The sequence below is a fragment of the Homalodisca vitripennis genome, chromosome 4 (genome assembly GCF_021130785.1).
Source record: "Homalodisca vitripennis isolate AUS2020 chromosome 4, UT_GWSS_2.1, whole genome shotgun sequence".
Lineage (NCBI taxonomy): Eukaryota > Metazoa > Arthropoda > Insecta > Hemiptera > Cicadellidae > Homalodisca > Homalodisca vitripennis.
Window position 1 is genome coordinate 2,168,326 of NC_060210.1, and position 14,615 is coordinate 2,182,940.

The following is a 14,615-nucleotide window of genomic DNA, read 5'->3' on the forward strand; positions in this document are numbered from 1 at the left end:
CTCATTTGCACGTCCAATGATTGGATTTAGGTATTCCAAGCTAATACATTGAAGATATCACGATTTTATCTCATATTATTTAAAATTTACTACTTTAATGCTTTTTTGGTGATATCCACCTAATAGAGTGTTGTAGACAATCGATTTTATTCTTTATGTTCGTAAACTATGAAGTAATGTTGCTACTATTTTGCTTTGTTTTTTTAACAATAGGTACGTAAAGAAATATAAAATTTTATACAAATTATCTAGATAATTTAAGTTAGGTATTATAAATCCATTGAATGTAAAAATAATTATAACCCAAGTCTTATCTATGGCAAGGTTGAAATAGATTTGACTGCTGAAAAACGTAACAGATATTACATTTTCTTCCTTCGTAAATCGAATTGTAGAAGAGGTTTTATCGTGCACTTGTAGCTTGCTTTCCCACGCTCACTCTGATTCTAATCTTCCGATGGTGAAAATGATGATTGTGGTGGTGCTAATTATCGCGTCTAATGGCCGCCGTCCCGCATCTACATTATCGCCTCGCAGATGCCGGAGATCACACATGCTGGGCACATCCAGGACTCTAAATGTATATATATATAATGATTTGCTTTCCCATGCTCTGACTGTTTCTAATCTTTAGGTGGTGAAAATGATGATTGTGGTGGTGCTAATTATCGCGTCTAATGGCCGCCGTCCCGCATCTACATTATCGCCTCTCAGATGCCGGAGATCACACATGCTGGGCACATCCAGGACTCTAAATGTATATATATATAATGATTTGCTTTCCCATGCTCTGACTGTTTCTAATCTTTAGGTGGTGAAAATGATGATTGTGGTGGTGCTAATTATCGCGTCTAATGGCCGCCGTCCCACATCTACATTATCGCCTCTCAGATGCCGGAGGTTACACATGCTGGGCACATCCAGGACTCTAAATGTATATATAATGATTTGATTTCCCATGCTCTGACTGTTTCTAATCTTTAGGTGGTGAAAATGATGATTGTGGTGGTGCTAATTTTCGCCGTGTGTTGGCTGCCGTTCCACATCTACTTCATCATCACCGCTCACATGCCGGAGATCACACAGACTGCATACATCCAGGATATCTACCTGTTTATATACTGGCTTGCCATGTCCAACTCCATGTACAATCCTATTATTTACTGCTGGATGAATCACAGGTTCGAGTTATAAGTTGTTAAGTGATTTAAAATGCATGCAACATTCAATTAGACCTATATTTTATATCTTAAAAAATTACAAATTGTATATCTCCCCTGAAATTATTTTTGCGTCGGTATATTTAAATCAAAAGATTGATATTTATGAAAAACACCTACGTCCATTACACCCTTTCTTAGCGTACACGTAAGATCTGACTTTAGTGACCTTCAGTTTCTCTATAGAAAAGTATTACACCTCATGGACATTTATTTCCTTATTTTTATCTTAGCATTATGAGTAAAACATAGTATTTTGAAGATCCTATTAGTAACATACTATGCAATGGCTTTTGAGATTTTCTAGTAAATTTTACATTTTTTTAATGTTTATAGTTATAAAGTTATATAAACAAACTGAATACATATGTAAAATTAAAATTAAAAGGAGAAAAATAAAACAGCTATGAAATTATATACTTTGACCTTTATTGTTAGTCTTTAATCCAGAATAGTCACTCTTGAGCCTCACGACTAGGAGTATTCGCTCCAAAATTTCCATAATAGTTGAAGGAAACCGATTTCTGAAAGATATTTTTACATATGGCATGCAGTTACAACAACATATTCACTGTACTTAAATGATTATATAGCGAGAGATTTGCAACGTTAACGGGCATTCGCCAGTGCTCCTTGCTACTTCCTTCAACAGAAAAGCTACTGAAATTTCTTTTGAATACCGAATATTTGTTTTAATATAAGGAAATGAAAATATATTTAATTATTATCAGTGGTAATTCTATATATTTAAGTTGTACATTATCAAATTATCCTCATAAAACACGTATCAGATATACATAGAATTACGTACATTATACTAGCGGCTATCCGCGGCTTCGCACGCAACTTTGTATGTTTTGCACCTGCATGAGCACTTTTGGTACGAGTTAATTATATTTCCGCCGCCAATGTTGAATTTGACTTTTTCCCACAATCAATAAAGTATTTTCAATAGTGTTTTATAGGCGTTATAATTTAACCTGGTCTGAATATTTTTTTGGTTCCAACACTGGTTTTGCCTCTCCCCCACAAATCTCTCAAAGAATACTTTTGTCAAAAGACAACTTAGATAAATTTAATTAGAGTCTTTAAATTTATATTAAAAGTTAAACTATATTGTCTCTTGTATCTGCACCGTTAGCAGAAATTCGCTTCTTTGCATGAAATTTAGTGCACGTTTATGACCATCGCTAGTTCGAGTGAATTATATTTCCGATACCAAAGTTGAGTTTGTCTTGTTGCCACGATCAAGAAAATACATAAAAAAGTTTGTAACTAAGACTATTATAATTTACTTCGTTCTTAGTATATTAGTAGGGCATTGATTACAGACCTTCCCTAGGCGCTTTACTCGTCTAGACTTGCCTTCCATCCTAAAACTCCGCTGACCACGTACATACTTTTTATTGTTCATCTACTTATTATTGTCTTGACTCCATTAACTAAACTTCAGAAAACGCACAATTCTCTCCCAGCACTGAGATGTATACTAGTCATTGGGACATTTGTTTCAGAAGCTTCTCTGAGGGGAACCAACCCGTCTTCCACGATTTAGTTCAGTTCACTTACTATAAATTCTATGCCATAGAAACTAACAGACACTTTCAAATTTATAATATTATTAGGATATAATATCTTTAAAATTATACGTTTTACCGAAGCTTATGACACCTTCTGGACATATCATAGTCTGTAATCTGAATGTTTGGAGCCCTCCTAAGTACGCTCTAAGAAATTGTATGCATAAATCCCGGTTAGTAGAAAAAGGCCTGAAAATTTTTGTCTTTGGGAATGATAAAAAATGCTTACCTAATACTGAAATATTTTAAATCAGCTCCAAGTACCATAACACATTCCACGCATCATTTCTTAGTCTCAAGTTGTTTTCCAAATGCGCCAAAGCTAGTTGACTATTTATGTTTTTTATTAGTTGGAAAAGATTATAATGATTCATCACTAAACATTTAAAACTACTTTCTAGTAAATATCCTAAGAAAAATTCAGTGTATAAGTTCTCCCAATAAATAAATCGTACCATATTTTCTCATAGTAAGATTAATATGGATGGATTTTACATATTGGTATGTGCTATGATTAAATGGGTCCCTGCAAAAACGTTGTACGTATTTGAAAACGTCAGTTAAAATTATTTAACTTTTTATTTAGATGAATCGCAAATTGGGGTTCTGAGTTATCTGTTTGAAGTGGCAGGAAATAGGCCTTCACTCACTGAACAATGTACAAATATTTAGAAAGAGCTCATCGCTTCAGACATGTGTTTTCACTTCGTTCTGTGAATAATTGGAGCAATGGAAAATATTAAGATGAGAAGTTCTCAGTGTGAGAAAAATAATCTCAAGAAATGTATTTACGCACTAATACATACATACATATATATATATATATATATATATATATATATATATATATATATATACATATATATATATATATATATATGTATATGTATATATAATCCATTATAAATTTAATTATAATCCATTATATATATAATATTGTGTAATTATACTGTAAATATTATTATTAGCAATATTTCTTCAATCCAATTTAGATATAAATAAAAAATTATTGTAATTACACAATATTATACGTATATAATGGATTATTATTATAATATTATTATTAAAAATTACAATATTTAAATGTTCTTAATGCATTTTTCTGTAAAAATAATTAGTATATATATTTTACTATATATACTCACATAAACTATCTTGTTCATGGATTGAAATTTATGAATTTTAGGAGTTCGTTAAAACTTATTATTCAAATCATTAATTCGAGTTATATGTCTATTTTCACAGACATATTGTTATAAAATATTGATTTGTGGCTACTTTGAGCAGTTATACAAGTAAAAACTAAATAAAGGTAACTAAACCTGTTTCTCATAAGTTGCAATATTGTCAGATGCATCATTGTTATAGGAACTATTAATATAAAGCTAGTAAAATAGTTCATAGAACAGCAAGACTTAGTGTCGATAACTACTTAAAACATGAGTAGAGGAGAACTACGTGCCCCGAGAATCTTTAGTCAAAGGCTTTGCCACTTCATCTGTTTAATAGCTCTTAGAAAGCGTCAAAGCCATTAGCACTATACCGAAACTTTCCTGGAAGTAGAATACATATTTGTAGTTAACATAATATTTTCAAATTGATGCAAATAGCAACTTTCATAGAAAACCCCAAACGAATTGTGATTGGCTCTAATATGCATTAGCTTTCTGGTTCACACCGAAGTATTGCTTCCATGATTAAATTCATGAAATATTCCCGTCTCACTTTGAGGAGCTATCCCCACTTCACAGATGAGGACAAGAATTAATTTATATTAATAGTAAGTTGGTGTGGTTTTAACCAGGAAACTTAGATCATATTTGTAACACCGATGGCGTACACCTAAGCAATATGAAGGAACTCGTTGCATACGTCAAGTTGTTGAAGTTCCGTTCATGTTAACGTAATCACCTAAATTATTCAAGTTTCAATTCACGGTGTAAAATGTGTATGGACTAAGTTACAGGAATATCTTTAGTAACACATCACTTCTTGGTAATATCAATGTTCAATTAATAACAAAATCAATAAAAATAATTTACTAATTTGGTTATATAACACATAACTGTGTCTACTGATTTCATCCCACAATCAGTAACAGAGTTTTTAAGGGAACATTATTTTATGTTTTCTCAAAAATCATTTCAAAGAACACTTTGGAATTCAATCCCAAAATATAACCATAGTGATGAGAATCATGTAAATATTATTTAAATAGTATAGCAAAATCTTAAACGTTCAGAAGGTCCAGGTTGATTTCCGTTGTTGTTGGTAAGCCTGGTACATAAAATCTTGATAAAAACCACGCGGTTTCAGAAATACCCTAAAACCTAAACTAAACAAATACCAAAAAACTACAAAATTCAGATATAGGATTTTCTACATTGAAAATATTCCCTCTTGGTTCAAAATTCAGAGGAAATCCCTAAAAGTTGCAATTTATTCCATAGAACGTTCATTTTAGTTAAAACACATCAAAAGCCAGTTCGTACAGACTAATTGGTTATGTCAATTATTTTGAAAGAGCTGAGACCACTTGTCTGTAAAAATCACCTATTAATATTTTTTACATGTAAGTAGTTGTATACTAAACAGTTTTGGTCTGGGAATCCACTTCTTTAGCTCTAAAGTATTTTATGAGGTTTCCTTATGTTATTAATTGCTCAATAAAATAGCAACGTAAAATTTTGCCAAAACCATACAACATCAGCGTGTTTTGTATTATAACTAATATAAAATGGCTCTATTTCCTAAAAGGGCACCAAAAACCTATCAAACCTCAGTTCAATAGAACGTACGTGCCACTTTGTGTAAAATCCATCACTCATCGAGACATCTGCATTATTTGTGTAGAAAGCTCATTTCACCCGGGAGCCTTCATAATTACAATGCCGGTTATGCGTTATATTTTGTTACTATTTATTCTATAAAACATTCATTTAAATTTTACCCAAAATCCATCCAAGCATACTCACTGTTTACAAATGGATTTCATCCTAGATTATACCGCTTATATTTTCAAAAGTTGAAGAACCTCTTTCCAGGGCAATAATGCTTTTCATAGAACAAACCTTCTAATGTTTTTTTATAATCCAACTAGCAACAAGATGTTGTTAGTATCACGTAGAAAATGTTTTTTACCCAAAGGTTTAGCCCCTTGGTGCAATTGGCCTCAACAAGGAATATGACCCTTTTATTCACACATAGAACACCCATAGTGAGTTTCGGAAAATGCAAGAATTGCAAACGTAATCGAATGATACAAAAAAAATAAATAAATAAATTTATTTACAAATAACAACAAATAATTACAATAAATCCAACAGTAATACATAATTCAAAATAAGGTAAACATTACATAGCATATATAAAAAACACAACATAGCATATACAAAACAAAAATGATTTGCTCAGGATGACCAAGTTTACACTTACTAGTTAATTAAAAGGAAAATACAGTACACAGTATTTTTGTTGGTTGTTTTTGGAAAATGAAACCTCCAAGGCAAAGCCTGATTGGAGGAAATAACGTGTACTTATTGGATAAGAAATTGCCGTCAAGTAATACAGGGCTCTATATTCCAGTATCATTGACCCAACTCCCTAAGATTTAAAATAGTATATGAAATTTGAATTCTTATAAAAGACATTATTATAAATTATATAAGCAACACGCACTTAAACGGCTTTATTATATAATTGCTTATTATATAAGCAATTATATAATATAAATTATATATTATATGATACACGTAGGTACATAAAATAAAAATTTTTCATCTACATGCTACAAAAGGTTCATTATAAATCTACCTAAAACAACAACAATTTATTGTATTATATGTGTAATATATTTACTGGTTATATAAAAAACATATAGGTCATATATTTTTTTTATTAGAAAATCGTTGTCTGTCCATCCGTATACGCTACAACTCTTCATAAAGAAACTATAAATTTCAAATCTGATATATAGATATATGTTGGTCCAAGGAAGAACTCTTTTGGTTTTAGAGTAAAACAATTAAATAGAAATAAAAATGTTTACTTTATTTAAATTCAGTAGCGTTGAGATATATTTAGATGGATTGAAATATTATTACCCCTTTCAAAAAAACCCATTGAAGTGTAGATATTATCCATTATATTTACCTTCCCTTCTATATCTTACTCAAATATCTTGATAAAAGAAAACGTAAGCGCACATTTGATAGATTTATGTGAAAAAAGACATGTTACACTATAAATTCCATTTACTACAATATTGTTTTTACAGTTTTCAGGGTTTTTTTAATGAACCATAAAAGAAAGGAATTATTTTGTATGTATATATTATTACCACTAGTATAGTGTTTATGTTTTAAATGTGTTTACGAAAGAGAAAACATTATTGTAATATGTCATTGAATAGGTTACACAACTATTACATGCAAATTACCTACGTGTAAAATAAAAGTAATTTCTGATTGTGTGACGAATGAAAACGTTAATATTTAACATTTTCCAGCGCCTCAAAAGTAAATCAAAATCACATACGTATAAAATTTGTATTATAACAGTATGAATTAGTTTTCAGTTACATCTGCAATTCCACAAACAGTCAGTAAAATTATTAAAGTTAGCATCTGAATTCAAAGAAATTCAAATTTAAAAGCCATGTTTTATTACAGCGGCTGCTTTAATTATAATAACTAATATGTTTCTTTACTCCTTAGGTTTCGGCGAGGTTTCAAGCAGTTCTTTTCGTGTTGCCCCTTCGTGCACGTGACGCCAGATGGTCTTACACGACGGGAAGCAGTCACCAGTCGTTACAACAGCTGTTCTGGCTCCCCGGAGGCCCAATACCGTATAGTCCGTAATGGTACGACATAATAACCTATATTTTGATAGTTTATAAAATGATAAATTTCATGTTTTAAGTCTTTACTATTACATATTACCTTCATGTGTTATTTCTCCGAAATTATCCGTAGATATTCTCTCCTACAGTGTTAACAAAGAAAGTCAACTGTACCATTTCTTGAACATTAATATTCTAAAAGTCCGTATATACTATGCAATATGGGAATATAAGTACATCCACATTAAATATTAACAACTTTGAACAAACAAGAATACGAGAATCTCACGTATTTCCTTTACAATGCATTTTATGTATTATTTATCAATCTGTAGTTTTTGCGTGTGAGATATATTTTAATAGATTAGTTTTGATAGGTTATAAAAATATATTGTTAATGAAGTGTTACAACTACATAATTGTAAATGAATTAAAATAAGGTTTTATTTCTAAATTATATGTTTGTTAAGTGCAGAATCTGCAATCGAGCATCATACAATAAAGCGTACTATACATTTTAATATACATAGTATTATATAATTGGCTGATCGTTAGCGAAGCCTACTACTAAAAGGCTGGAAAATTTTTCTGTTGTCTGTAGGACGAATTTAGTTATAGATTCAAAATATAATGTGTTGTATTTCATTCAAGCCCAAAGACTGACATCCTCCGTTTGCTCTCCAATGGTGTCTATAAAATACTTATAACTAAATATTAAGGTTACTGTTGCATAAGTGTAATATTTTTCACTTTTCAGAATTCATAAATAATATATCCTTTGACAAAATGTTCGAATTGTGGTAAATTTCCAAATTTATATTGTCTAAATACATTTCAGGACAAATATTCACTAGTATAACTGAAAAAATATGCACAAATACGGTAGAGAAACCAATAGCAATGCCTAGGCTTTAGGGTAAGTTTCCCTAAATGCGAGGCTGTTGATGTAACTCAATTTAATTTAAATCAAGCTCAATTATATTGTACTACTTGTATTTTTATAGCAAAAATATTATAATTACCGTAGTATATAGATTACGTCATTTTTTCAATAAGTAGTCACAAATTTTGCAATTAACGCCTGATCAATCCGTTTCCCACCAATTCTTTTACTATTTTTATTAAAAATTTGCAATAATTTTCATGATTTCATAGAGGACATAACGCAATATAAATTTAAAAATTATACTCCAAACTCATAAAAAACGTAAACCACGTTGTTCAGCATGTGAAACTGACAAATAATATACGATAACTGAATTAGTCATATTATTACTGTATTAGTGTCTAGCTTATTTTAGTACATGTCTATATGCATGTGTGTTTATGGAAATCATTATCTCATAAACGATTTAATGTAAATTCATGAAGTTGGGAGGAAGACTTTACCATACCAATATACTCCATCATTCAAAATATCACGTTTAACCAGATATCCATTTCAAATTCCGGTGGTTTGTAATTTTGAAAGATGTTTGATCGATAACTAATAATTTTCAGAAATACGAAATATTTGATCTATGGTAGGCAAACCCATAGACGTATCAGGTTTTATCATCAAGTTGATGTTATTTTTCTATTAGTACCTTCACTGATTATTAATAAAACTCATTGAAGTGGCGCATAAACTTTGATAAAAGCACAGCCTAAATTGGGGAATAAGAAAATAACCTTGTGTATTTCGCTAATTATATTGTTTACCAAGTCTCAACGAAAGAAATGAAACACTTTGGAGTTTACAGGTTAATTTTTCTAAAGTTTTATATCTTGTAATTAATAATCCAACAACATCGAATGTAATCCAAAATCATTTAAGACTTTACAATGCCAGCTTACAATGGAACTAAACTTATACCGATCGTCTTTCCAGGGGCACTGCAGCCAGGTTCAATGGAGACAGGGTTGACCACGCTCGGGGACTCCCCCTCGTACTACCAACAACAGGGAGGGTACAGAGCGCGCCGGAGGTGGAAGAACAACGGAAGTGACTCCTGACAGGACAGTAGGGCTGCCCGGGTCCAGACCTGGATATAGCCCTCGGATAACTAAAGCAATTTGCCTTCAGAGGAACTCGCCATTTAGGCATGCTATGACGTCATTCCAAAATTCTATAACTAAGATGCCACTTGGAATAGATTTTTACACCCTAATTTGTGTACTGCAATGAAAGAATAAGCGTGTGTTACAATAGCCACGTTCATTGCAAATTACAGGTACCTATTATCAGTGGCAAATAATAGAATTAGACTGGTAATCATATTGTGAAATTAGGTGTAGCGAGATGAAAGTGGTGTTGCGGGGTAGGGGGACAGCACAGCGCGTTGTATGTTTGGCTGTCAACACTACGACAATTTGGTTGAAACCGAATAGGCAGACTCTCCCGTATGGATCATCAGTCTACTTCTGTTCTTGGTCTCTGCCGTTATAATACGTTAAAACTTATGTAAAAACCTAAAAAAGATATTGTTATAATAAATATATCGATACAGAATTTCAATTTAATAACATATCAGTAGTACTTGAATAATACTTTCACAACTTATTTATTGGCTTAAGTACCTTGATGTTTTTTATTCTTCGTAAAGTGCTTTTCCGGTATGTATAATCATGTAAGCGATTTATTTTCTTTATTTTCCTCAGTATGATCAAAAACATGTTCCTCAATATAATGTATAATATTGTTAAGCTGCAATATTTGCTACTGCACACGATTAGTATACTACTATAGTACAAGACATATCATTGCAAGCCGGGCCGTATATAACTAAAGCCCTCGTATATAACTAAAGATCTTTACAGCACCCCACTTCCCCCCTTACCATGCGGCGCTGCCACATTGACATATCAGCTAATTTCTTAGGATGATATGGCGCCACGAGTTCTTCGGCGTTCAGTGATTAGTATTTTTGCTCACGGTCTGAGTAAATAGTACAGTTTAATCGTGGAAGTAAAGGATTCAAGCTAATAGATTAGAGGTAAAGATGAGCAGTAACGATCGATCGAATGCTGAATTCAATTGAATAACCAATCATTAGTTATTCTTCCGTTACAGTTGGCAACATTGCGCCACTACCCAGGCTTGCATTTGTTTGTCACGTACTAAAACATTAGCTTTTCATTTGCTTTATTAATGCTTATATTACCTTGGAACTAAATTTATTTGAAACAAAATTCAAATATTATGTATTTCAGACAAATTTAAATGCTATCATTATTATTATACATGATATCTGACATAAATAAAAATGATGTAATAGAAAGAAAAAAATAAGTGTATTGCATTTTAAAACTAATTGGTAACATAGCTATAGAATTGAATACTCAATCTTAAAAGCTGGTTGATGAATAGGATTGTTAAGATACTGGTTGAGTTCCTCTGTCGCTAAGACCACTTGGCTTGAATATCATATTGAAAATTGTTTTAAGATATGTGCAGTCATCGTGAGTTCCTTCGTATATTTGTTACCTTTGCTACACAATACATATATCGTGTGTCCTTAAATTACTTTTTAAATTTTAATACTTGATTTTACAGATCAAAATAAGTAAAAACGTTAATTAAAAGTATTATCCTTCTTGTTTAATTTATTACGTGTACGTTTGTATGTTTTTCTTTATAGGGGAAGTGAATTTATCATTAACTTTCATACACTTTTTATATTCAGGTCTTGCCAAACCTTTTGCATAATTGAGACGAGTTTCTAAAAAAGTTCCATTCGAAAAGATTCAAAACAGTGGTTATATCAATAACAGTGTTTCTTAAAAACGAAATATTGTATGAACAATATTTAGTATTAGTGAAATGTGATTTATATTTGGTTAAACATGCAAAGTTTATTCTCTTCCATAAATAGTAACTGAGTTACTGTAAACAACTTATTGAGCGCAATTTTAATGTACGGATAAATTTGTTGTTCTATAACTCCTGATTCATAATAAGATAATGCATTTCACAGATAAGATCACTATTTCATTATAATAATTTCTTACCGTGTAAATTAAATTATTATTATTAATTAATTGGTTAAATGCATTATAAGATATTTTCTCAATTAATCTGCTATTAGTTTTATTTCTTTAAATATTATAATAAAACCCCAGATATTAGTTTACTTTTATAGCCGATTATAAAATGAATTGACTAAAATGTCTAGCTCATTGTTGTTAATTACGTTTAGTAAACAATCTAATTTAAATTAAGACAAAAATAAAATGATAAATTCATTAAACTAAACGAATTATATATTTCGTAACTGCTTTTTAAACACAACATATAATAAATTTCAATTTTTAATTCGTCAAAAAACGGGCACTCCATAAATATACATTACGAATATACAAATTGGCCAAACTTAAAATGTAATTTGAGCTGTTAGATTTAACCATTAGCTGTTTATTACCAACAGATAAAAAACTACGATATTTTTATATTTTGTACACAGTTTTAAAACCTTGTAGCCTATGGCCTCAATTTTGAAACTTAATATTGTATTTTTCAAAACAAGTCTTATTTACACTAAAAAGTTTTGAAAGGTAGAAGATTATACATTCATACACTTTAATGATATATTGTTTTCGTAAATTACACCAAAAGACGGCAAAAGTAGAATATTATTGTGTATTTTATTTGAAATTTATAACTTAATTCCATGTGAAAAATTTAAAAGTTTAATACAGTAGAGTAATTTATGGGCACCCTGTATATGATGTATATGTATATGCGACCTCAAATCTGTGATGATCTCAACGGGTTATAAATTGTATATATAGCCACTGTCATGTGTAATATTATTATTATTGGAACATGTATTGCACTATGAAATGTTTAAAATAACTTATATAGTGTTTTGTACAAAGTCATACTATATGTTTATGGATCAAAGAAATTATATATTATTGTCTAACCTTAGGAGGTAGTACATTCTAACTTTAGTAAAATTTATTAAAAAGTGAAATATTATATTTTAAAATAAGAAACAATAGCCGATGCTCGTATTTTTGGAAGAACTAATACTAAAATTATTATAAATTTATTGTTTATTACTTTACGACATTTGAGTGGAATGATAATTTTTAAGTAATGACTTCAAACTATTTATTATAAATATTGTTATTTGAATTTTTCTGATGTTTTAGGTTTTCATGCTTTTTGTGTGTCTATTTTGGAAAATTAAATTACATTAAAGAAACCTGTTTATTGGAACGATCCGATGTTTCTTTCTTCGAACTGAAACCAAAAATATTTATTAAAATCACGCACAAACTGCATTATTTAACTGAATACTATGTTTGACTGCTTAAGAAAACATTTATGACTCTTTAAAAAAGGTTAATTTGTGTACTTTGGTAGCAAATAGAGTTCATGCTGTATTTTGTAAATTTGAACTTTCAAGCTTTATTTTTAAACTGCAAAAAGTGAATATTTCTAGAAGAAGTATTTAATACAAATATTCCATTTAAATATTCTTACACCACTGAGATTATCTAAGGCAACTTTGCTTCTACACTAGAGTAAGGGAAGTAAAACGCTTTGTATAAAACATTGTACAGTAAAATAAAACTGTCCCCCTTTTTTAAGTCTCGTATTATTTTTTTATTACCTTTACCCATTACTACAACTTTATTAAATTGTAAACCAATCTTTTACTACGTAAAATTAATAGTTAGTTCAATGTATTAATCGGTACTGAAATCAACATTTGGAATTATGGTTACAAGAATTCCGTCTAATAGAAAGTTAGTATAGTCTGTTATATAGTTATTTGAGGGTGATGAAGTTTTATTTATCTGTTATCATTATTAGCTGTTTTATTATCTAAACATTAAAACTTATAGATAACTCAAAACAATTGATTTATCATATTTGTTATTAAGGAAGACGTAAAAATACGAAGAAAACCCTAAGTTTAAAAATTGATTCCAAAATGAAATATTTCATAGTCAATAATAAAAAAATACATTATTAAAAACAAAGCTAGCCGCCATATAAAAAAAACTGTGTTTAAAGGTTTGATATAAATATGTTTAAATATCCCTAAAAACAAGAAAAGTTTCCCCATTAAACGTTAGCTGTCAGATTTGTACATCCGAATGGTTTTAAGAGACAACCTGGATACACGTAATAAACCAAGTATTATTATATAAGCGAGAATGTAGGAAGACTTTATTCCGACATTTGCTTTGCTACGAGATAACCTTATATTAGAAAAAATGGTTTAATACATTATTTTTTCAGAAGAACATTTTCTTGTGTCAAATGCATAGGCAGTTATTCGTTAATGCTTTTAAAATATTCTTCTGTTCCATAACAGTATTATTTATATCATAATTAATTTTATGATTAGGAACACAGTTATATTTACAAAATCTGTAAGACTTCAGTTTGGTTGCTCTCCGAAAATTTCAAACAAATTATTTCGTTGTACTAAATCATCAAGAGTTTTTAACATGCTTAGCATAGGTAGCGAGAATGGATGGTTTAATTTAAATTTAGTTATCATAATTAGTGATAAAAAACTTAAGGAAAGAATCTGTTTGATTTTTAGGTTAGGGAAGTTGTTAAGACTTTGGTAAAACTTCGAGACGTGAGATAACTGTAGAGCGTCCTTTAAACTTTGTGCGATATACTTCAAGAACTACTGAACAGAATTATTCTGAAGTGGTTCGTAACCTTTGAAACATCTGAAGATGAAAGGCTATAACAAACCAACACATGAACATGTAAAGTTTGGCCGTTCGTTTGGGCATTATTCTTGAGCTTACATTCTGAGTAATAAGTTACATTTACACATTTTAAATAAAGTTCCAGAATACTTAAAATGATAACGTAAGAACAGTAATACCTGTTTTCAGATTTAGAAGCATTTAAAGTATCATTCATGATTCGAGACATTATTTTCACTTGATTTAAATTGTCTTAAGTTTATTTATGGGAGGTAACGATTATTTAAAAGATATTTATTAATACTATTTAAG

The 14,615-nt window shown here is 30.2% G+C and overlaps 1 protein-coding gene across 2 annotated transcripts in view; it reads left to right on the forward strand.

Moving 5' to 3' along the window:
• Positions 1–13,217, forward strand: part of LOC124358889 (tachykinin-like peptides receptor 99D) — a 171,532-nt gene extending 158,315 nt beyond the window's left edge. For both annotated transcript variants that reach the window (XM_046811132.1, XM_046811131.1), the window contains exons 6-8: positions 985–1,181; positions 7,516–7,661; positions 9,511–13,217. In XM_046811132.1, the coding sequence (XP_046667088.1) occupies positions 985–1,181; positions 7,516–7,661; positions 9,511–9,635 (468 nt within the window). In that variant the 3' untranslated portion in view covers positions 9,636–13,217. The remainder of the gene's footprint in view (positions 1–984; positions 1,182–7,515; positions 7,662–9,510) is intronic.
• The last annotated feature ends 1,398 nt before the right edge of the window (positions 13,218–14,615 follow it).